Below are 26,089 nucleotides of genomic sequence, written 5' to 3' on the forward strand. Positions count from 1 at the left end.
GGCTCATTTTAAGGTAACAAAAACACAATGATTCTTATTTTCAGGTGATTATACACTAATTAAAACATACTTATGAATATTATATTCCATTTCTGCCAAGTCGTTCCACTAGATGCCACTAAATTCTACACACTGCACCTTTAAATGTGATGGGCAAATGTGCCCCAAAAACATATCCCCATTTAAGGATCAGTTCACCCAGTTTACATAGATATATTTATTCTCCTAACCCCTAGTAGTGTAACCATGCAGTTGTGCATGTTTTGCATGCATGTTTTTATTATTATGAAAACAGTTTATATAAAAATACTACTATGAAAAAAATGTATTTTTATTTATTTTTTACAAGCAGGGTAAGACCAAAACTAAGACCAAAAATGTTTTTTTTTATATTTATCAACTGTTTTTCTAAAATAAGGCATCTTTTTACTGACATTTTGCTCAGTGGAAATGATACCTTCACTGATAAACTAAAGAAACTAAGCCATTCAAAAGGAAGCATATCTGTCGATGCACAAACACACGTTGCATGAACTGAACCTGTGTCTGCACTGTTACCCTACAGTCAGTTCTAACTGCTTGGCCTCAGTGCCAGCCTCTCTGTCTGCAGGTGGGTTTCCTCTGTGGCAGCAGCAGCTGTGTTCAACAGATGTTAAATTACAGTGTGGACCTCATGACTGTATCTCTCTGGCTCTGGCAGGCTAATAATAGCGTTAGCCTGAGCAGTGGAGAACCTCAGCGGTCATGATGACATGGCTGATGGTTGTTTGGAAGCTGTGCTGCCAAACTCCATCTTTGATCAAATGCTGCTTGAATATTTGGAGTAATATGTAAGCCACTGTTTGCTGTACACAATGTGGTCCCTCTTTCTGCCAGTGATTGAGGCAAAATTAAATGTTTTTGTTTGCCTTTTCATCAATATTTCATTTTCTATTTGCCCTCCATTTTAATTCACTAAATGTATTTTCTGATTTTTCTTTCTCCACAGCAAACAATCATTATACCTATGATTATAATGGAAGAACACAAATATATAGTGACATACATAATTGTTATTTGGTAGGATGCTACAATATCTGACTTTTTGTGACCTTTGCCCTGTTTTGATTTGATTTTTTTGCTTGTTTGAAGCAAAGTAAAATTTTAAGTGGTAAACCTCTTAGATACCAAGCAGCATTTGTGTGGTACGTTTCCCAAACCTCTTCTGTCAATCAAACACTGGGAAGGACTATCATTTCTTCATTGGGTTTCTGCTACTTTTCTGCTACTACTAATTTGCTGCTTTTCTCCGTTTATATAGTTGGGTTAATACAGTTGGGTTTTGGACTGCTGGTCAGGCAAAACAAGCAATTTTAAAGATGTTGCCTTATGCTCTGGGAAGTTTTTCCACAATTTTATGACATTTTATAGACTATATGGTTATATATTGTGGTTATACAGTATATAGTCTGGATTTGCAGCTTGACTGTGTCTGAGGGAATCTGGGGTAAATTTTCTCACTGCTTTAACCTTACAATGACATTAATAGGCTTATAACTGCAAGGTTGGCAAAGTTTCAAAAAGCCTAAGTTGTGCTAGCTGCTATTAAGTGAATGCATTTTGTATTTGTCTGAGTAATAAGCTTGTCTGCTAAGTGAGTATTATCATTGTCTGGAGCGCTACTGGGGTGGAATCATCAAAAGTTCAATTTAGTATTACAAACCACAGTCATGGTGTTTCTCTCTCTATGTGTTTACAGGTTTATCTGATGTGCCGTGAGCGTTGGGAGCACCTTGCCCCAGCCCCGGCCTGCAGCCCTGGTGCCACCCGGCCTGGCTCACCAGGATGGACCCTGCTCATTCCCTCAGGATGGACGGGCTGGACCTCCAGCAGGTCCCAGTGCTGTCACTCGACCAGATCCGTGCCATCCGGGCCAACAATGACTATGTGGAGCGGCCCGTGGTACCGGAACCGGTATCCCAGTCCGTATTTTTTTATGCTCATGATGACGGTCATGGAATATACCCTCACCACCCCCAGACTTCCCTGCACTCTGCCATGCCCCGTAGCCAAAGTCAGCAGCAGCATGCACACCTGTCCCACCTGAGCCGTTCCAGTACCATAAGCTCCTCCATCTCTCGGACCAGTGCCACCTCAGACCAGAGGCTACTGGCAGGTCTGACACCATCTCACTCTGGCTTAGGTTCGGTGGTTCGTTCTCAACCTAAAGGAGAACTCAAGCCTGATGCTTCTCTGAGTAAAGGCTTGGCAGAAGATGAGGCTGAGCTGGGCCTTCATCTGTTCATCTGTGAGCGGTGTGGTCGCTGTAAGTGCCAAGAGTGCTGTGCCCCCCGCCGCCTGCCTTCTTGCTGGGCCTGTGGACAGCGCTGTCTGTGCTCTGCTGAGAGCGCCGTGGAGTACGGCACCTGCTTGTGCTGTGTTAAAGGCCTGTTCTACCACTGTTCCGCCCAGGATGACGAGGATAACTGCGCTGACCGGCCGTGCTCCTGTGCTCCAGCCCACGCTTGTGCCCGCTGGGGCACCATGGGGCTATTGGCACTCTGCCTGCCCTGCCTCTGCTGCTACCCCCCTGCCAGGCTGTGCCTTGCCCTGTGCCAGTGTGCCCATGACCGTGCCACACGTCCTGGCTGCAGGTGCAGCAACACCAACACTGTGTGCCGCAAGATCTCTGCCTCCAACCCCAACCCTGGTCATCCTTCGCTCCGCAGCAAGGCCCTGGAGAAGCCGTTATGACAGGCCTGGATGGGGGCCAGATAAATCAGTTTCCCCTTAGCCGTCGCCAAAGCAACGCTGTCGCCAATCAACAGTGCCACAGCTGACATTGTGACAACAATGCCATTGTGACCCTTACCTACATACAACAAGCCAACCAACCAACCATGAAGTGTTCACTTAATGTACCTTGTATTTACTTCTTCTCCAGCTCAGGAGGGACCAAAGCTTTACTGTGCCTGTTCATGTTGGAAATGTAATTCCTAAAAACAAAAACTCATACTGAAGAAAAAGAAGCTGTTGTGCAAGACGTCAAGACAGAAATCACCTTTCTCCGCCTTCTGTGGTGTAATCTGGACGTTTAAAATCTATTTATTGTTGAACCTCCTTCCCACCCAGCCTCTGCAAAGAGAACGCACAGAGCACAGAGATGGGCGATGGACCAAATCAGGAAGGAAAGACGCCTGTGGCGACGTATATGATCTATGCCAACAGAGTGTCTGTCCTCTAGAAAAAGGAAATCGGAGGAAGCGTGAGAGATTGAGGAATCAGACCACAACGGCATTCAGAAAGCTCCACAAAAGTGGAAGGAATGAATGAAGAAGGAATGAATGAAAAAAACCGACGTTGTGCCACGGTGGATATCTGACTGGGAATCTGAGTAAAACACCCAGGCATAAAGTGAGAACAAAGACACTTTGTAACACACCTGTAACAACAGTTTGACACCAAAAAAGGGACCATGCACTGTACGAACTGAGTGAATTTCAATGCTATTAAGCTCATTTGTAAAGGAAAAGCACTGTGAGGTAGATGGACATTGTTTTCCCTGGCAGCCAAGAGCTGAATGGGGGATTATTTAACCAGAGGGAGGGTGCATCCATTGTGACTAGGCAGCGTGTGTGTGTGTATGTGTGTGTACGTGTGTGTGTGTGTGTGTGTCCTCCTACTGTACAACAACCTGTGTATGTAGAGCCTGTGTGTATGTTGTTTTGTCAGCACAAGAAGCCTCCCTTGTCTTATTTTTAGCCGTGCTGCTTCAGTGGAGCTCTGTGGGTCTGGTCGGGTTTCCTCCTGAAGTCAGTCTGTCGCCAATCTCCCTCCTCCGACCGACCTCCTTCACTGCTCCCTCTCTCCTCCTCCTCCTCCTCTACCCCTTTCTCCTCCTATTCTCAAATCAAAAGCTAGTTAATTGGGAGAAAATAAATAAATAAAATGATGGGTGTGTCAGTCCTAGTTTTTCAATCTAAAAGGTAATGCAAGAGTTTTAGCATTAAACCAGCTACCTATGTCTCAGAGGTTAGGGGTAGTCCAGAAGACTCCTAAGCCACAAAGATCTAATCAAAATCAGTTGGCTGTTCCTGGAAACGTGCCTCATTGTGTCAGCATTCTGGAAAAAAAATTAAATAAGGAGCTTTTAAAATGTATTGGCTACTTGTCAGGGTATTTTGATAGCGGTGAAACTATGCAATTGCCTCACCAACCAATCAAAACAATCCAATTACCCTGGAGATATAATTTTGCACAGTTCTCTGCTAGTTGGTCACTGGAAAAAAACTGAGTTAGGCAACCGTGATGAACTTTGATTATCCCAGTAGTCTTTTAGGGTTAACCTCATCCCTTCTCAGCAACTTAAGAGCCATACTGTACTGGATGCCCCTTGTCAGGATGCTGCATTAAGTGTTCACAGGACAGAAAATGAAAATTGTCCAGGAAAAAAAACACAGAGAGAAAAAAATGACTTAATAATGTTAAAAATCTTTCTCTCTCGTCCCGTTTTGGAATAAGACGGCAAAAACAGAAACAAATTTAAATGGAATAAAATAAACTATCAAATAATGCGTGAGGCGCATTATTCCCACACACCCATATACGAATCCTTCCTGCCTCATCCGTCTCTCCTCTTACGCTCAGAGGGCTAAAAGCCTCCAGTTCTTGGTCCATCGAGAGTTGATCAAACAGGCAATTAGCTTCATGATAGCTCTTAATGGGCCGGAGAAGAATGGAGCATGGGAGGGAGGGAGGGAGGAGAAGGGACAGGAGAGTGGAGTTGTGGTGTTTGTCAGATGGACAGATTATGAGGAGAGAGGGATGTTAGGAATAAAGAGAAAACAGAGATGTTGAATGAAGGGAAGGAAAGAGGAAAGAGAGGATGTTGATGCAGCCATTAAGTTAAATGGAGACCATACATGCTCTGGAAAATTTAGCAATGTGACTTCTATTTTTTTTTTTTTGAGTTTGAAACAACTTTAATCCCCTCCACTGAATTTATTCAACACGTCAGGTTTACAGTTCAAAATGGTAAAACAATCGCAGCTCATGGCTTTTTCTAGGAAGAAAGGATTCAAAGTTGATTAAAAAAAAAACAACACGTGTACGCTTGTGTGTATGCATGTACGTGTTTTTAAAGCGTGGGTGTGGGTGTGTTCATGTTTGGATGCGTATGGGCTTTTCTGTGTGTGTGTGCATGTGTGTCGAGATGCGTCATTTAAAGCACAGATATACTCACACACACTGACCTGATTTGTTAAATGTTACTTTGCTCTATTTTTATATGTAAATATGGGCTATTAACTGTATAACTATTTTTATTCTGCTTTATTTTGTTTCTATGAGATTGATATTATTACGGCTGTTTTCCATTATAGTGAACATTTACTTATTTACTGTCCACTTGTGATCAATTCAGGAACTTTTGGGGCAACTTTAACAGGAAACTTTGAACAAGGACTTCAGAAATCTTTCGCATCAGTTAATTACCGTTATGGCTGAGTTTTTGTATGACACAGAGTTTCAAAACCTCTGCAGCTGATCAAGTAAGTTGTCTTCTAGATCATTCCTTGTTCCTTCTGCGGGTCTGAAAGAGAACAAAAATGGGATTTGTCTGACAATTCTTCTCAGCTGTTGCATTCAGTAGGAAGAAGGATAACGGCGGTGCAGCTTTTTGCTGTATGGATTAGCTACGTAAAATTTAAAATAAAGGCCTCTGTATGCTTCAGACTATGCTCTTCTTAAACCATCTAACAGCACCTGAAACACCCGTTCTGATGGTGGAATCAAGAGGTTGTGTCCCACAATATTTGTAACTTTTCAAAACAGACAATCCAACAATCACGTTCACTTTAAAAAAAAGGTCTTTTTTTAAATTTTTGCATTCATGCAACACTATGAATGCCAGAGACTGTTCAAAAGTTATCGCCAGTCTCAATGCAATGAGACAACAAAGATATGCAAAAGACACAAAGTTCTTGGAAAGATATAATGGGATGCACGGTAAGCTTTTTGTCCCGCCTTTGAGTGTGGCCATTTGGAACAAGAATGACCAGTTTTGGCTTCAGAGGTGGTCAAACGTCACGTTGTGCGAAGCATTTCTTTTGAAGCATACTGAGGCCTGAAGGCTTTGTGAGTTGATAGAACTACGTTACAGATCAGTAATACAGCATTAATGCAGATTTACTAAAATGTTCACTTTTTTCCTCACATTACAATAAATCTACAGTTATTAGTGTTAGTAAGCAATTAATAAGTGTTTGTTTTTTTTGACCCAAATGCTCTCAGAAACATTTAAAATGGGTGTTCTGATGAATTAAGACACGGTTAAGAGTGAAAAGTTTTGAAAAGAAAAAGTGAAAAAGAGTTTGAATAGTTTTAATTTGTAGATGTGTGAATGTTGCCCTAAATGTTTCTGTGTTCATCACTGGTTTCACTTTGATAGACGGGTTGGCAACTGTGGAGGACACACTCAATTTAATATGGCTTCTTTTTTTTTTTCTTCTTTTTTTAAATGTTGCAACTTTCTCCACGTTTAGTGTTACCTATGACATTATTATTATTGTTGTTGTTGTTATTATTAGGAGTATTGGCAACCAAAAACATAATCTATGTAATTGACACTAATGCAAATCACCTGGGTTGACATTATGTCCACATTAATGTTAATGGTAATGAAACTGAAATCCCCCCCCCCCCCCCCCCCCCCCCCGTTTGGAGTTTTCATCCACACTAAACCAAAAAGAGATCAAGTGAATCTGCAAGTTTCATGTTGTAATGTTGACAAGAGGAAAAACTGGGCTTTTCAAAAACACTGATGTTTGCAATGTCATTGGAGCCGTTTTTGATAATTTGCTGGCACATTCTATCCTGCATGCATAATCTGTGAATGACAAACAACGCTTCAAAAAGCTGCAGAAAACCATCATACGGCATACAGACCAGTTAAACCAGCTGTGTTTGCACCTGCCTGATTGCAGAAATGACTTTCTATTGTGGCGTTTGAAAACAATAGTGTGGACGGAAAACTTTCAAAAATGTAAACTTTGTTTTCAAATGTACCTGCATTAATGGGGACATACAGTAGCTTCAGATGGGTTCTACACACACACACACACACACACACACACACACACACACTGTCTCCTCTACGTCGGCTGGTTGACTTCAGTCAGATCTTGGTGCTTGTGGAGATGACTCGAGGAACATTTATTTGCACCCGGATTGTTTTCTATTTGAGCTGGATGATGTTACTGAGAAAACTGTTGCGTATTTTCAAACTAATTATGTTTCATCTGTGTTCAGGGTAGCTTTAAAATATTTACAGTGACAGCTGTCCAATCATAACCTCTTTAATATGCAATGTTCTTCATGTACAGATACACACAGAGTGGTGCAAGCAGTGCATTGTGGGGCACATGGGAGACCAATTTCCAATGATTCTCATATTAAATTAGTAATTCTGAGTTAATGTTCAACAGTTTTAAGTTGCTTTATACTGTATATATCACATCTGTGTCTCTTATTTTGCAGCTAGATGTTGGCAACAGAAAGTAGCATTTAATGTAAGGAAGATATAATGTATCTTAAGATTTAAGGGAAATGAAGAACAACTGCAGTTTAGTACTTTATTCAAAGCCATTTTAGGATTGTTTATCTCTTGGTATAATTAAAAACTACACTCTTTACTCATTACTGGTGTCCATACCTCATGTCTGCTGACCATGCTGTGTATATCTGTACGTACATTTGACAAATACAACTTTTCAGCAAGATGAAAACACAACTAAAAATAATTATTTTCAGGGCTTTAAAATTGAACCTCTCTAATTTCAAGATTTTCCAACATTCCTCCCTCAGGACTGGAGCTCATGTCAGGAACCTGTCTGTTGCTGTTCGTACGCAGGCTGCCACTATAACCACTACAGTTCTCCTCTCGTGTCTTAGCAAGCATTGCTTTTGGTACAAATTGGCATCTTGTATGTTGTAAAAGAATTTAAGGAGAGTATATGGAACAAATATATATAGAAATCTATCTAAAATGAATATATTATATATGGAACAATATGCATTTCACACTCTCTGTTTCATTGCTGATATTGCATCATGGATATTTATTTAAACGGTTGCAACAATAGCGGTCACACAAAAATCATGCAGATGGTGTTGATGAGTGAAGTATTTATTTTACAGGGGTCAGAGGAGATGAAGAGCACCGTCGTCGTTGTTGTTGTTTGTCTTTTGGTTTTGTTTATTTGTTCCTCTCGGTGTGGTGTGGCTGCTGCTACCCTCCTGGCTAAAGATGATCCAATAAAAAGGAGTTTCCAAACAGAACAAATGTGTGCTTCATGACTGACTGAATGATAAAATGCACAATTGCTCCATCTTATTAAAAAAGTGTACACAATAATAACTTTCAGACATTAAATAATTGGGATGCCCCAATCAGTTTTATGTTTTGGCCACGTCTTTCTGTAAGCCGTTTAGTTCTGAGTATGACTTGATGTTTATTGCATGTTTCTCAACATAATACAGAATGTGGGTCATGGTCAGATCACAGTCAAAACATGTCTTTTAGTGACATTCTGGGATGAGCTTGGAGGACTGAAAATGAACCTGAAAAACCATCTTCATGAACCTCTGCCTTAGTGTTTTAACAGACAGTAGTACATATGACACCTTCCACATGCACATGTCTTATCATCTGTTTCTCACACATATAGAAATAGAAAAGAAGACAGTTTAGAGGTATTTACTGAATATCAATAGCTAGCTCAGCCCCAGTGACTGGACGGCCCCTCAGCACTCAAGTCTCATCCTCATAGTGAAGCTACAGGGTTCACACACCCTCCTTGTTGGCTTATAAGTGGCTAATGTTAGCAAGTCAGCTAAGATGACACAACATGTACAAAAGACAACTTTGCAAGTTCACATTTCTTCTTTTTTTTGTGGAGGCTAACCGCCTCCCCGCAGCTCTCTAGACCAACGAAACGTAATTATTGGAGTTCGAATTGTAATGGCTAACACTACTCGTTACTGAAAACAGTAATCACATTAGGCTACTGTAACAAGTTAGTGAGTAATGTGTTATGGCCCAACACTGCCTGTGACAGCTGGCATAGCTGGAACACATCAGTGAGTTAAATCATAGATGTATTATGAGAAGTAGACACCAGACTGCAAGATTCAGCATGCTGCGAAAAACTTTTCCACCTTCCTGGGTTGCTTCCTGGATTTTGACCACTGCACATGCTCTCCTTGGACCCCCATCGAGATGATGTCACACACATGGAAATATATTCTCCATCCAAAAAGACACAATAGAAAGAGTAAACCTTCTTTGCAGCTTGAAGTTTTACAGACATCTCGTTACAGACGTATAATAGTGTCCTATGGGGGAATGCTGTCTCGGCTGCAGGAAATTTCATTGTTGCAGCACAAACTTGCTGTTGGCTGCTGGGACAAACTGGCAGCAACACTAATTCACCAGCTCTCTTAATACATAATACATATTGAAAATAAACTAAGGACCATAATAAAGTTGCTATAATAAAAGAGAGAGAAGCCACCGTTGCTGAAGTTTCTTTTAATGATGATTTAACAAATTAGTACAGTAAGGTGGATGGCTCTATATGCCACAATATCCATGAGCTTCAGCCACTGTTGCTGTAGAGAAGTCAGTCATAGGTGTGAGTCAGAGCAAATTCAGAAATGCTTTCTTGTTGCAGTCTCATGGCATGACGGTTGCCAAATTAAACAGAAATTGAAGCAGAATCTGAAATTGACCCGATTTAAACTTCTCTCGATTGTCTCCAGAAGACATCCCCAGTAATTAGACATTTTTGAATGCCATGGATTTAACTCAATTGTTATTTTTTTTCTTATTTTTGCTGACATTGTTGGAATGATAAAATCAACTGTGATGAAATCTGGGTGAAGTCAAACGACAGTTTTATAAATGAGACCGCCTGGTTCTCCACTCCCCTCACTTTACTCTGTTGGGTCCATAAATAAGTAATCAAGGCTGGGTCACACTAATGGCTTCCCAGAGCAGTGAATACAGATGTGTGTGTGTGTGTGTGTGTGCATGCAAGAGACATGCAAAAAGTGACGAGGAAAAGAGATTATTAGAGGAAGAGAAATGAAATGTGTGTGTGTGTGTGTGTGCGTGTGGATGTGTGTGTGAGAATGTGCATGTGCAGCTTTAGAGAGAGAGAGAGAGAGAGAGAGAGAGAGAGAGAGAGAGAGGAAAAAAAACAACCTCTCTATTCATCATCTCAAATCAAAGTGCATTAAAGCAGAGCTCTTAGCATCTTCCAGCCTTGCACACTTCCCTCTGGAGCCACACAAACACACAAATGCAACGTGGATGTACAGTACGTGCTCCTGTCGACATACATGAGCAAACACACACGTTTAAGTGCACACACACACACACAGTCATCGAAATGAACACACACTTTCTCTGTCATCTGTGACACAGAAACATTCAGTAGACTGTGTGTGTGCGTGTACATGTGTGTGTTGAAAGTGTGATAAAGAATATTAATAATGCATGGATGTTTCCCTCCACAAGCTTTTTACCAATAAACCCATTCACCAGCTCTGACGTCTGATATGAGAGTGCTGACCTGGTAGCCTGACAGTCCGACCTGCACACTGATGGCTGCTGGTTCAATTCCGCTACTCACTGCTGTGTATAAGCATCCATGTCGCTGACAGCCTCCCATGACCTCTCTAGTGAAATGAGTACATGTACATTATGAGTTTATGAGCTATTTTATGAGTTCTTTTGTACTGTATAGTAACTACTTATGTAGCAGTTATGTTACAATAAACCATAGACCCTGCAAGATATCTGTACGCCATGGGTCTGCATCTGACAAAACCGGACTGAAGCTGATATATTAACATCAGAACTCTTTCTTTATCTATGAACAACAATCTAACACACAGCTGAAAAAAAGCCAATTTTAGCTGCCAATTCACAAACTATTGCCATCACTGTTGAGTGGTGCATGTTTGATTGAGGACCAAATATATTGCGGTCAGTGTATCACTGCAATTTAAATATTTAATTTAAAGTAGTACATGTACAGTAAAGCTTAATATTCATATTTCAGGCTTGAATCTCAGTCCTGGGGATTCACATGACAGTGTTGCCTGGACTCTCTAGCACAGAGGTGGTACCTAGTCCATATCTTACTTTGAGGAACTGAACATATTTTTCTGCAAAAACCTTTTTCAATTTCACAAAGGCGCCAAAGTTATTACATGTTGTCTAAATCACAAGTAGCTATATGAGAACTTTAAATAAAATACTGTCTAAAATTGGAAAAATTACGATTTGAATCACAAACTGTCTGATCAAAGAATGAGGACGAGTATGAACCTGACCAGGCATTTAACACCAGCTTTTGGTACAGTTTGATACTCGGTGCTACAGACACACTTTGGTTGAGTTTTATTTACTGGGACTATTTTGGGGCATAGATTGGATTAGTTTAAACTGAAGTTACAAGCTAGTCTAAATCTACATTTGGGCATTTTTGTCAGTTACTCCTTCACACAATGAACTGTCTCTGTAATGACAAGTGATTAGTGCAGTTTAGGCAAACCTCAAAATTCCAACACAAATTTTCAATTGCACTTGATAATTTGGGTTTTAAATCAGATTTTGATGCATTAAATGTTGTAACTCAGGTTCAAGTCTAAAAACTGAATTAATATCTGTTCAGGTTTGACTTTTTGGGCTTGATTAAAACCAGCACTTGTCAATTTCTGTAGTTTTCCCAATAGGACAGAAAGATGTGGGGATTTCCAGAGGAAGAAAATCTCTCTCTCTTTCTCTCAAATTCTTTGGAGAAGGGAGGAAAAAAGTCCGTGAAGAGACATGAGTCATCAGGTAAAACTGAAAAGGAGTTCACCCGAAAAAACTGGCATAAAGGAAAACTGTGTGCCAGCTCAAAGTTGAACAGTGATACATGTTTACAGCAGAGAGTTTGGGTTATAATTTTAATGTTTGCCTACAATAAATGTATGGATGTCAATATTAAAAAGTATGGGTAACAGTGCCAAACTGACATGGTTGTGAACCAACTGGTATATCTTTCATGCAGCTAAATGATTATTAAGTCAAGCTATGAGAAGTGTACTTACATTTACTAAAAAACTGTCTCTTCCTCCCCTCCAGTGATAAGACAGGCAGATGAGTGATGCCACTTCCAGCCGTGACCCCTGACCCCGCTGTCAAAGCAGTGGGCGTCCAGAGGTGAGGAGCCGCCCCCCCCAACCCTGCCTGACCCCCTACCCTTGCCAACTTGTGCATTTTCACTGTGGCCCTTGTTGTTTCCATACAGGCGCTGTCCTGATGCACCCTGGGAGTCAGTCTCACAGCCCTCAGAAACAAAGTTGCCTGTCTGTCAAACACCTATACAGCTGTCAATCACTCCAAAAACTATTCTTGTGTGTTTACACAGACGATCGTGGCACTCTGCTGCCGCTGAGGACCGTCACTGAAAGAAGCAAGATCGGCCTCACACACACACACACACTCATGGTGGTTTATAGTTGTTAACAGGCAAGCAAACCCCCCCCCCCCCCAAAAAAAAAAAACAGTGACACAAATGAAATAAAGGTCAGAGGTCAGGGTCAGCTACAGATCAGTATCCTGGGAGATGGTAAGGACTCATGTTTTGCTCAAGGACATTTCAGCAGGATAAATGGTTGCTCACACTTTCCAACCTCCCTTTATTACGGTAATGATTAGTAATGTAATGGGAGGTTAATGCCCTTTTGAGTTGGTGATCATCATACAATGAAAAAAAATAAAACCAAAAACCAAAAACCAAATATAACTCCACAAAAAATTTCATGCTAAATGAGGATTAATGCCTTACTAGGACAGTGAATTATGTTTCTCAAAGGCAGTTAGCTAAGTTTAGGTATACTTCTGATGATGGAACAAGAAGCATAAAAGCTAATATAGTTCTGGGAAACATTAAAACTTCTGTTTTGAATGTGTACAAAGTCTATGACGTAATGACCCAAGACACAAAATGGAATTAGATGGCTGTGGTTTGGCAGAGTATTTGGAAAAGATAAGAGGTCATAGCTGTGGCTTTCCTCTGTGCTTGTGTGAGAAGCTCCAATAGGAAGTTGGGGATTTGCGTGGGTGGAAGAGAGGAAAGGATGAAGACATGTTGCCATGACATGTTGATTCAACTGTAAGGTCAGTCTCAATAAAATGCTGGATTTTAACCTGAAAATGATGTGGGAATACGGTCAGTTTAATCATCAGCTGTACCTGTTGCATCCATCTTCCAGGTCCTGTAGCTGATGCCCCGAATCCAACTACCACCTTCTGCACCATCACCACCAGCATTATGAGTGATCAAGGGGCTATGAAAGTATCTAATTATAGAGCTTATCCATATAATTTGTCAGTAAACCCAGAGGAGGTCTGTGCCAAAACATTTCATAATTGATTTCATAGAATTTGCGGCTTGATATTCTGGTGTATCAATGCAAACACAGGAAAACTTCACATTGACTTAAAGGAACGGTTCACAGTTTTTCAAGTCTGTCTTAAAATAACAGTCAGGAGCCCAAATGAATATTAAAATGGGGTTTTCTTGCCATAATCATTCCTCCTATTTATACTGGCCATTAGAAAATCCCTTTATAATGCACTTAAAATGTAAGTGATGGGGGCCAAAATCCACAACTCTCCTTCTGTGCAAAAATATATCTAAAAGTTTATTTGAAGGTAAAATGACGCTTCAGTCAAATCAAGTAGATATCTTTCAGCGTTACAGTCTGTTTAGTGCCAAAGTCCTACCACAGCTCAACAAGGAAACACTGTCCGAGGAAACACAAAGAGGGAATTTGAAGCTAAAAAGATTGTAAATGTGGCAGATATCCACCTGACATGACTCACTCAGACTGCTGGAGCCTCATAAGCTTCAGATAAACTTTTAAACGCATTTTTGCACAAAATGACTGTGTGGACACACTGTGGATTGACAACACATTTGATGGAGATCTTTTAAAGGACCAGTGCGTAGGATTTAGTGGTATCTAGCGGTGAGGTTGCAGATTGTAACCAGCTAAATACCCCCCCCTCCCTTTCCAAGTGTGTAGGAGTGTTTGATTTGTCTGTTCTGGGCTACTGTAGAAACATGGTGGTGCAACATGATTGACTCAGTGGAAGAGGACCCGCTCCCTATAAAGATCTAAAGGGCTCATTCTAAGGTAATGAAAATACAACAATACAGATGATTATGCACTAATTAAAACATACTTCTGAAAGTCTGTTCCGCTAGATGCCACTAAATTCTACACACTGCACCTTAAATAGCCAGTATGAACAGAAAGAATGATTACAGCGAGGAAAATCTATTTCATTATAGGCACCTGACTATTGTTTTAAGACAGACTCACAGAAAAATTGTGAACCAATCCCTTAAAGAGAGACTATGTAACCTTCGCTGAGCAGTAGACAAGCATCCTCTGTTGTCACAAGTGGTAATTACAGGACACTGCAGCATTTAATTCTGTTGATATATGAGCAGCAACTTTCCCACACTATTTTAATGGGAGAGAACACTATCTGAAGGGGAACAAACTTTGACACAAAACTTGGCCAGAGAGGAAAGGAATCACAAAAACATCCACTTTATTATTGTTGGACCATGACGGATTAATCTTGTCCAACTCCATTTGCTACTTTCTATTTTGGCCTGCTGACCCTTAAGCTTAGTTCTGCTGGATCATTTGTGCTTATCTGCCCCAAACAGCCCAAATACACTTCTGTATGTTAGCAGTAAGCTAGCTGCCAATAGATGCACCATTTTGATGCAGTGTTTTTGTGTGTTTGTCTTCAGCTCAGCTTCTGACTCAACACAGAACTCACCAGAAACTCCAGTCTTTGTCCTTTTCCCCTTCTCCTCTCTGTGCATTCATGAAGTACATTCATAAAGTTCTGCGATATGCTCAAATGTTTCACTTTGTTCAACATTTTCAACTCGCGGGGACGTGTTGCGTCAATTTGTGTCACCTGGGGCCAATTTGCGCCTACTTATGTCTTTGCATTGACTTTGTGTGTAATCGTGCCGCACCTAAAAATTTGCTTTGCGTTCTGTCTGAATACACCATGAGCCGATCTTTTTACTCTAACACTCAACACTTGGTGGTGGTTGCTGTATTTCCCCCCAACATGTCTGTTATGGTCACCTTCTATTTGTTCTTTTTATGTTTTATGGTGGCTAGCAAACTATGAAGTGACTCACTACCACCACCCACTGCTATGGAGTTATTGGTGTCTTTTGTTCCTACCTTGTTGTTTGGGGACACAGATGTGATGGTACTCTCAGCCGGCAGATCACCACTTTAGAAAAAGTAGGATTTAGCAGCCAAATCAAAAGTATGGGTGGGTTTGGTACATTATTTTTATTGCTTACAAATCTAACTTTTATTTTTATGAGAATAAATTTTACTTTTTGTACATTTCAAAGTCATATAGTTTTGCTTTAAAAGACACTTAACAGGAAACTTGTTAACCAAAAATACAGCCTAAAAGTATGACGGGTTTGTCCTCAAAGAAAAAACGACCCAGAATCAGACAAATGGGATCAATTATTGCAACAAATACCCAAAAGCAACATTTGTCTGGGTTCAATTGACAAAATTCTCAAGTGGCCAGAGTTATTATGACCGTTATCCCCCGGGAGCCAAGAAGGAAATAGTGTGATGTTGTTATAAAGCCACAAAGTCTGTCTAATTCTTGCAACAGATGTCCTGTTGATAGGGGTAGTCAGATCAGTAGGGCAAAAAACATAAGTCTTATTTTGTCATTTAATTTGGAGGACTAATAATAACAAATGTGAAAAACATTTTCAAATAAAACTAGTTTGGAAATTTCATTTTGTTAGCTTCTGTTGTGAGAAAGAAATGCATAAAAAGACAGAGCAGTTGAGGTTCATAGAGTTGGACTGAAATACAGGAAACAAGTAAGAAAGAGAGATCCAGGGAGCAAGGGAGGGCTTCACACAGCAGCATGGATGGGGGAGGGTGGGAATGTTATCTGCAGGGGTCGAAAGGTCAGGAGAGAGGTTTCAACTCACTTCCTGTTTCTGCTGCTGGGATGACAAAACTCCTCTCCCTACCCTCTGGAATTCAGATCCATCCCTCCCTCCCACTCTCATTCTTTCATCCCCTGTCCTGTCTTCAGCTTTTTCTCACTCTAGCAACTCTCAATAGCTCGGGTCCCATTCAGATATTTTCATGTAAATTATGAATTAGAAGAGCTGAGAGAAAATTGCAACATTTGATTAAAATGTCCTTGATTAAGTAGAAAGGTGTTCAGGCTGATGAAAAGCAGATTTAGTTATTGCTCATAACTTGCCAAATTTTTGTTCATTGACAACTCAATGAGTCTGATTTTAGAGCCTGATTGTAATTTATGAATCCACTGAAACCAGCCAAACTTGTCACTGGTATCATGTCAATATGTCCAACTGCATTTTTTTGGTCGCCATCTTTGTATAATAATATTAAATAAGACCAACATTAGCTGACAACAAAGTATTTCTGTCCATTAGTTTTGCGGATGTTTGTTCTGACCCAGTGGTCAAAATGAGCAGTTGGCGTCCGGTCACACATGCAGCTGTGTTCAAGGACTAAGATAAACCATTTGGTTCAAAAATGTTCCCACCCACTTTTAAGGCACATTTGAGACTCTTTTAGTTTGTTTTATTTGGTCAAAGTGAGAGAAATACCAAAATCTGGCTTGGTTCGTTAAAAAAAGAATCCCAATGAAACAACGCCAAAAACACAAGGGTTTTTTAGAGTAGGAGGAGACAGATGTTGACATGATATTTCATGTCTGGGAAGTAAACTGAGGGCAAACTTTGTGTGAGGAGGAGGTAAATCACATTTTTTGTACTGGATGTGTTTAGATTCTTCCCACCGCAAAAAAGGAGCTCTGCCAAATGAACAAGGTGCTTTTATTCCATGTGATTTTTAGCCACGCTAGCAGCGGCACAGTCAGGCAGTTGGTCCACCAACTTATACACCATATCTCAACAACTATTGGATGGATTGCGATGAAATTTTGTACATACATTCATGATCCTCAGAGGGTGAATCCTATAGGCTTTGGTGATCCCCTGAAATTTCATCTAGCACCTCCAGTGGGTTTAAGTTTTCACTTATACTGTTAAATGGTTCAACATCGAGGATATGGATAATTCCCAGACAATGTATCTTAATGATGATTCATAATTCCCTGAATTTTCCTATAGAACCTCACAAAGCTGCAAGCCTGACTGTAAAATCTTAGTCTTGTTTCAAAGTCAGTGTGAAACAGAACAGAAAATTAACTCTTCCTCTTTGGTTCAGACCAATAACAACTGCTGGTCTAATCACACCATGTTTTTCTCAACCCTATCATTAGACAAAAAACATTGATTCTGCCAAAAATCTTGGATTAAGTTCAGTGACGGTTTCTTAAAGTTAAGCTATGGTCAGGATCAGGCAACTAAAACACTTGGTTAAGTTTAGGGAAAGATTGTCATTTGGTTTATAACAAGGCAACCATTAATTGCAGGTCTGTGATGAACTCTGGTCTTCTGCATGAAAGTCAAGTGCACCACATGCATATCCATCACCCCGACCTCCACACCCTTACTTTCTGCCTTGATAAATAAAAGGGCACACAGATTCCTGCATTGGTACTGGACGGGAACTGTAAAGTGCGGAATTGTCCAATATAAACTGGGGATGATAGGCTTTCCTATGTTTCTCTAGTGAAGCACCAGTGTCTCTCTTTAGCATCTTGTTCAGATATACAGGGCTTCACCCTCAAATTGGAGTGCGGAGCAACATCTAACAGGTAGACCACCATAATGTTACAACAACATGTACAAGAACAATGTTCATGCGCCTAAAACCACCAAAACAACACGCCAAAATGGCTGCATGCAACAGATTTTCCTGCAGTAATAACCACAGGTCAGCACAATTAAGACACTCCCATACAACCACATGGACATTTAAAAACTGATTAGAGGACATGATGACAAATTCTGAATATTCTCTATGGTTGTGTTTAAATTTTTTTTGATGTTGCGAAATCTTGGTTTTTTTCCCAGGAAAAATGATATATTTTCAGGACTTAATATTTAATATGAGAAGTATTTAGGATGAGAAAAAGAAATGCTGAATCATTATGACCTGAGATACAACTGAATACTGTAGGTGTTGGGAAAAGAGCAGGAGAGAGATGGGAGAGGAGAATAGAGATACAGGGAGAGAGGAGGAGGAGGAGAGAGGGAGAGACGAGTACAGTTTTTGAAGTAAATTTTCCATTTTCCACAGAAGAAATTTCTTCTTTTGCCAAAACCTCTCAGCGGTTTAAAGTGGTACAGGTACATCATGTTGTGCAATAAATTTAATCATCTACTTGGGTCTGCCAAGAAAGTATGACTACATACTGTGAAAAGCCTACAAGTCAACATGCCGACAGCACAAATGTTGAACATGTATGTGTATGTGTGCCTGCTGTTTGCCCTGCAGTTTTGGACTCTGTCAAGGACTTATTGGGCGATAAGACTGAAAACAGCACTGCTTTAAAGAACTGCAAGCATCTGCGTTGGTTTGAATGTTAGATCCTTGAATTTAAAAGTTTATCATATGCCAAAACACTGCAGAAGGATATATAAAAAAAAAACAAGACAGGAGTTTATAACTGTGGATGGTTATCACAACAGCAACCATTTTATCCTCTTTCACAACAGTCAGTAGGACATTACAAATACTTAAATAATTCATGTTACAAAATAAATGAAATGTCCGCTTTTATGTATTTTATTGGCTAAGACATTGCAGCAAAAGTTTTACATGGTTTACTTTTTTTTTTTTTTGCCGGAGCAATGATTTCATTGAAATGAACGAGTCTTAATAGACATGTATAAGACAGTGGAGCACTTATTTCCTTTTGAGATAAATAACTTTCAATTAAGCGCTGTAATATTTCCAGAAAGTCTCAAAATACTACTATTTGCTTAACCAAGTACTTGCAGCATGCCATCTAATGTCTCTGAGGGACCATCATGCCTTAGTCCATTCACAACACTTACGTTGCTGCTCAAAATAGTTGCATTGAAAGAACAAACTGTATGTCTGCTTATTTTTGTCTTATTACATTATTGTTGTGTGGTTGTGCAGTGACGAATTGTAAACCTGTTATGTACTTTTAAAGGCATTTCCATGTAACAGTGACATAAATGACAAAGATAAAAGCAGACGTGATTCACTAGTTCAAGCAAGTTGTACTGAGATGACCTTCAATCAAAGCCTGTATGCAGAAATGGAAGAATGCAAGTGGCCCGTAAAATACAAAATGTACATGATTTGTAAGTCCAAGATATGCGTGATTCTTTATCCCATAATAGTGTTTAAAAACACAAACAAATTTTATTTTCAACTTGCTAAAGTTTTTGAAGACTAGAAGTTAAATTCTCAACTCAAATTCTCGTCATCTTCTGTAAATCTTGTAAGAGTAGCCTACAAGCAAGCAACCTAATGTAGGTCATGACCAGGAGTTTACAACACACACATACGTATGAACACAAACCCCTCATGTGCACGTCATCAATGCAAACACACACACACACACACACACACACACACACACACACTTTCTGTGATTTTCAATAGACTCTGTGCATCCTGTCGAGAATGCAGAGAGGAAGTGATTGAATAATTCAGCATATTTCCTGAACAGTAATGGCCTGCTGCTGACGGTAGTGTGGTATTCAGCGGTGGGGTTAAGTGCTGTGTGTACTGAGCCAGCCATGCAACCAACCAGCCATTCATTCATCCATCCAGCCATTCATTCATCCAGCCATCCATCCATCCATCCGGGTCAGTTTGCCCTTAGTTTACTTAGAGCCACAAAGCATAAAAACTGGGAAATCATTGAAAGAAAAGATCTCAAACTGAGCAGGAGACTACAAAAAACAACAAAATACATTACATGAATAGCACGAATATAGGCTGTGTGTGTGTGTGTTCTATTCTCTCTTTGTTATGATGAAGAAAATCATCTTTAACCTTTTAAAACAGATGCATTAATTTTAATTTGTTAGGTTTAAAATTCACAATACATTTTACATAAAAAATATATTAACCATAAACATATCTATTGTGGAAATCTGTGCCTGCATGTGCACATCAAGCTACCTGATTAAAGAAATAATAACAACTAATAATAATCACTATGTGCCATGTTTTCAAAGCAAGGTATCTAATCACACCTAATATGATTTGATGGACTTTGAAATTTTACTGCAATTCTGAAGTCATAAAACATAGCGTTGGTTCAGGTAGAGCGCAGACGTTGTGCTTCAATTAGCCGACTGGCATCAGCTGCTTCATTCAAGCATCAATATCACTGGCTCACTTTCAGGTCTACCCGATCCAGGACCTGAGCTGGACTGACTCCAAATTCTACTCAGTCTAATCGGGTCAGGTAGGGTCCTGTTTTACTGCCGCTCTTCTCAGGTCTTTATATGTCCAATATCTGAGTGGATCAAAATGGACCTGAGTGTACCGGGTATCGGCTCTTATGGAGGTACAACACAATCATCGCTGAGGTGAGAAGAGAACCATGAAATGAAGAGAGAAATGGATGTGTTCTTTGTCGACGTGAGGACAAAATAAAGGAAAAAGGACACCAAGAGGTTAAACCAACTGGCACATCAGCTGTTTGGCTACTTTTTATGCAAATAGTCGAAAAAGATGAGAAAAGTGTCTGAAGCCGAATTTACTTTAAGAAAATCAATTGGCTTAGTCTACAAGATTTATGATAAGGAATATTTTGGATCTGAAATGGACCCTTGAGGACCTCTTCTGACCCCCTTATGAGCTGTTTGGCTACCAGCTGACTAGAAGCATTCAATCATATTCACGCAGGTGTACAGTGTGGCCATTATAACCCAATGCTTCACAGGTTTTTGATGATGCCGATTTAACTTTGATGTAGTGTCAATGTATGTGTTCGTTAGGCATCTCCTCTTGGCTAGTTATAAACGGTTAATTTGTTCATGTAAGTATCTCTATCTGGAAAGCCATCAATGCAACGGACCTGATACGACAGAGAAAAAGAGAATGCGAGACTTGAAAGTAGATCTCTGAAAGAACATGCTTTATGTCAGCACTGTGTTTTGGCTCAGTATTTTGGGACAGGGCGGGAAATCCACGGTCCTGGGTGTATTATATTTAGACCTAGCTGTCTGGTCCAGGAAGCAGGATGAGAAGGCGGAGGGGGGGGGGCAGTTGTTAGATATTAGTGAGCCTTGTGGGACAAACTGGGGTTCCCACTTTCCCACAGTCTGAGCTGGAAAACGCTGGATGGAGGCCCTGACAGCTGGCCCCGCTAAGGACCCTGGGTAATGGACTGCCCACAGCCTCCACAGGAAAGAAAGGTCACAGTGCACACACACACACACACACACACACACACACACAAACACGCCACTGGCCCAACACACACAGGTTTCATAGACTAAATTTATTCCATGAGATCAGCTGGTTGGTAAACTTAATGACACCGACACCAAAATCCTTTAATATTTGTTTGACTTGTTGCAGTGGTGGCCTAACGTGTGAGTTGTGACCTTTTAGTCTTTAAAGCTGCTATAATCCATAGTTTTATGTCAATGGATTAAAAAAAAAGAATATTTGTATATGAAAAGGTTGCTCATAGTTACAAACCCACAGATTATTATCAACATTTTTGTCATCTGACTCAGCAGTTCCCCTCAGGTCTACGTAGCATTCTAGCATTTGGTTTTATGGCCAACAGTTTTACCGCTTTGGTTCATCCTCACTGCTCTCACCAGCGTCGTTTTCAGCAGCAGTATTAGGTAGCTGTTCTGAAAAAGCACAGATAAACCCACTGTACGCTTGCTTCCACCCAGCACCAAACAGCAGACTCACAAAGTTAGCGACCAGCTGGTGAACATAGCATTTAGTGGCTAAAGTGCCAGATATTTCCTTCAGGGGTTCTCTGAGATCAAACCAGAGCTAAAAGGAGAGTAAATATTGGGCTTGAACTCACCAGGTGGTCAGAGACACAACTCTACATGAATGATAATGTTCCTCTGTGTTTGCTGGATGTGTAAATAGGCAAATGCTTGCAAACAAGTTCACCATAAAAGATGATAATATGTCAGTGTTGTGTTTATAGCTTGTTTCCCCTGCTCCCAACTTGCCAAAACAAATCAATGAATGCAAGTTTATAAATGTGTTCATTACATGGTCTCTTGGTTTAGACATGATGTAACTAATCTAATCAATGTACCAGCTTTATTTACAAAAAATTCTTGACCTGAGCAGTTGTGTATTCATCCAGTGTACAGTGACATTTAACTTAACACCATAACCACGCTCTCCTTCTCTTCCTCTCCCGTAATTATTTACTTTTATGTTCTCTTTCATGTCCACTACAGTTCCTACTTCTCTCATCTGACTTTCTTCACCTAAGCTTTACTTACTCTGTTTGGCTAGAGATTTGCTAAAGCGGTTTGAAAATTCAAATTACATTGAAAAAAAAATCACCAAACAAGAGTTATTTAGTCCACTGTAACACATGCTAATTGTGTCAATGTCCAAAGATGGAGACTAGAAACACACACACACACACACACACACACACACACACACACACACACACACACACACACCCTTCTCTTCCCACAGTGTTCTGGTCAGGGAGCAGAGAGGGACTGTGGGAATCTTTCCTCTGTGTGCCAAACGTATCATGAGTCACAGCAACACACACACACACACACACAATCACACACACACAGTATTTTGAAGACAGATATGCAGTCTTTTAATCCAACTGTATAATGCTAATCAATTAATATATTACACAGTAGAGAATTTTTGGGAAATGACTACCTGACAACTCGCACATGCAGTCTGGTGTTTGAGATGTTTCAACTTCCAGGTGAATTTGGCAGTTTAACAGCTACTGAGGCTGAAAGGCAAACAAAACCCATCAAGCCCTTTGTGGGGTTGTAGCTCCCTCCTGTGGTGTTTTTGAGAAATGGGCATTACAGGAAAAGATGAGTCTTAAAGGCAGTTAAAGTTCACTTTTAGATGTTGACCACACAAATGTTCTACAGATTAATTGGTGGTTACTTATTTCATTTAACTTTTGTTGCACTGTAGTGCAGAAAACGTGTTTTGTGTGAGAAAATTTGCATTTTAAAACATATATTAGAATTATGAGACACAGTAATTCTGATTCTATTATCACTCAATATTGTATTTATTTTCCTACTGCATTCGTTTAGCCACTGTGAAGATATTCCAAAGTATCATGTATTATATTACTATTGTTGTGAAGATAAGTGAAATTTTAATTATTTTTCATATATATATTTTAATTTTAGTATTGCATTAACCCAACTCCTCACATAATACATGTGTATACATATATACATTATATTGTGTATGCACAAAAAATGGTAATTTCAAAAATGGTACATTTGCAAATCCTGGAGATAAAATTACCTGTCAATGACTTTTTTTTTTTTTTTTACATGGTCAAAAGTTGCATGTTTTACAAGTCACATGTGTTTATTACTGTCACTATATAGGAGCCAGACAAACAAAATTAAAACCCATTTCAGCAAAAAGAACAACAACATGGCAGAACCCGGCTGACTGTAAAACCAAATATACCATATACCAAGTCATATGAAGCACAAACGGAGACTTTAACAAGGTTACAACAGAAGGCATGACTAGTTCTGCAACTAATGATTATTTTTATTGGTGATTAAACGACTTCTTCACTTTTCGATTAACCAATTGGCCAACTCAGTGTAAGAAAATACAGAAAAATGCCCATCACCTTTTTTCATACCCCAATTTTTTGAATCAACTACCTCTAATTTTAAAAAGATAAAAGAGGAAAACAAGATCCCCACATTTAAGAATCGTTGCCATTAATTGTCTGTCATCCAATAGTTGTCATGACAAGTGGAGAAATGCACAGTAGGCTATGCGTTTGTATATGTTTTGCCTCATCAATACTAGATAACACCTGTGTGGCATTCAGTGTTTCCTACCTCTAGCTCATGATGTCCACAGCGTCTCCATGACGTCCTCAGAAGATGAACAGCACGTGGTGCTCAGCCACAAGTCCGTGAAAGTGACTGACAGATTCATCTTGACTTCAAACAGTCCTGCAAAGCGTTACCCACTTGTTAAAAGTCCAACACCGACGTTTCAACATAGTTTTCCCACAATCAGTTCATAGTGAGTCTGTGCACACTTTGGGAAAAATTAAGAGGCAATCATCAGAGTTTGCAGCGGACTTGAAACCCCGCCCATCTACACACCTGCGCACACCTGGCCAATCACGGCGCAAAACATGTCTGCTCTCTGCTTATTTTACCATAAAGCAACATTAATACTGTGATGAATCATATCGTACATTACTTATTATTTAAATATACATTTTGATCCATTAAGCTGTCTGCAGATATCACATGCTTCATTGCACAACTTATGGCATTATTATTATTAATAATCTCTCAAACTTGCATATACTCCACACTGCATAAACTGTTTACACTATGAACATTTGCACATTCCTAGTCAATATTTTATACATTTAATTTCATACTCTCCAATTTAAACTTTAAACTTGTAACAGCTCTTTTCACTTAGAATATATTTTACATATTTTATTGTAAATTTCTATTTCATTTTATTTATGATTACTTAATTTTTGTGTATATTTTGATTGTTATGCCATACAACACCAAGGCAATTTCCTTGTATGTGCAAACCTACTTGGCAATAAAACTGATTCTGATTCTGAAAGTAAAAACTATATATATATATGTGTGTATCTATATATATATATCTGTGGTAATAGTTTGAGGAGGCCCTTCCCTGTTTCACCATCCTTAAAGGAATGGTTTTCCCAGTTTGGTATGGAAGTGACTTGACTGGCGTGCACTGGGCCCTGACTTCAACCCCATCCAACACATTTGGGATGAGCTGAACACCAACTGCGAGCCAGGCCTCATCACTCAATGTCAGTGACCAACCTCACCAATGCTCTCATGCCTGAATGGGAGCAAATCCCTGTTGCCACATTCGAAAATCTTCCTAGCCTTCCCAGAAGAGAGGAGGCTGATATAGCAGCAGATTAAGTACATTATTTTTGGAATGACATGTACAAATATCACATTACAGTATAAGTATAATATTCGACGGCCCACTTACCGTTGAACATTGCTGTTAAATTCTACTTATTTTCAGTTTGATATATTGAATGATGTTATATAAACCAATCCAAGTTTTAAACCATGCAGCTGCAACACCTTATCTTGCTACAGCTGTTGACCACACATGTCAATAAAGGAAAACAAGGTTTAAAACCAGTATAACACAAGCTCCAGTGCTGTGTGTTCACAGCACAACCAATATACTTTAGATTTTTAAGAGTTGTTAAGAATTGTTATGAAGGTTAAAAACATCCGTTCTGCTGGTCCCAGGTCTTCTGTAAAACCAAAAGAGCAGCAAAGTGCAAGGAGCACAAAAGTTTATTTCCTTGCCTCCATTCACCACAGAGCTGTCCTCATCAATAATAAATAGATGTTCTACTTTCTACAACGAGTTTTGAAGGGCTGAGGGGAAGGAGGAGGAGGAGGTGGAGGAAGAGGAGGCCACCAAAGGCGAGAGAAAGGAGAAGAACCAGGAGGATGCAGACGGTGCAGTTTATTCCTCTCAGATCATCAAACCAGCAAAACAGCAAGAACATGGAACCACAGCTCTGAGCATGCTCAGTGACGTCTGCCTGACACGGTTACTCTACAGCCACAGATGGTTACGGACTAAACGACACTTGTCATCAACATTTATATTCCTCTCATTAATTAGTAATGCTAGAGTTAAGTTTAAGTCACTTTACTTTTGATAAAATTGATGGTTGTGTTGTTGTTTTCTCAATTTGTGATAATGTATGTTACTATAAAAGAGGAAACATTGATAAACTTTTTCATATTACCTGTAATTT

The 26,089-nt window shown here is 39.8% G+C and overlaps 1 protein-coding gene and 2 long non-coding RNA genes across 3 annotated transcripts in view; 2 read left to right on the forward strand and 1 right to left on the reverse strand.

Moving 5' to 3' along the window:
• LOC122995096 (protein sprouty homolog 3) overlaps positions 1 to 4,095 on the forward strand; it is a 19,975-nt gene extending 15,880 nt beyond the window's left edge. Inside the window, exon 2 of the mRNA XM_044370106.1 lies at positions 1,739 to 4,095. Coding sequence (XP_044226041.1) covers positions 1,825 to 2,733 — 909 coding nt within the window. The 5' untranslated portion in view covers positions 1,739 to 1,824 and the 3' untranslated portion in view covers positions 2,734 to 4,095. The remainder of the gene's footprint in view (positions 1 to 1,738) is intronic.
• LOC122995098 overlaps positions 1 to 13,999 on the forward strand; it is a 15,715-nt gene extending 1,716 nt beyond the window's left edge. Inside the window, exon 3 of the long non-coding RNA XR_006406722.1 lies at positions 13,852 to 13,999. This is a non-coding gene — a long non-coding RNA (uncharacterized LOC122995098). The remainder of the gene's footprint in view (positions 1 to 13,851) is intronic.
• On the reverse strand, positions 4,934 to 24,472 carry LOC122995097. Its single transcript, XR_006406721.1, has 2 exons — positions 24,129 to 24,472; positions 4,934 to 5,569 (listed from the first exon to the last, which is right to left on the reverse strand). It is a non-coding gene; the product is annotated as an uncharacterized LOC122995097 (long non-coding RNA).
• Between the last annotated feature and the right edge of the window lie 1,617 nt (positions 24,473 to 26,089).

The sequence above is a fragment of the Thunnus albacares genome, chromosome 13 (genome assembly GCF_914725855.1).
Source record: "Thunnus albacares chromosome 13, fThuAlb1.1, whole genome shotgun sequence".
NCBI classification, from domain to species: Eukaryota; Metazoa; Chordata; class Actinopteri; order Scombriformes; family Scombridae; genus Thunnus; species Thunnus albacares.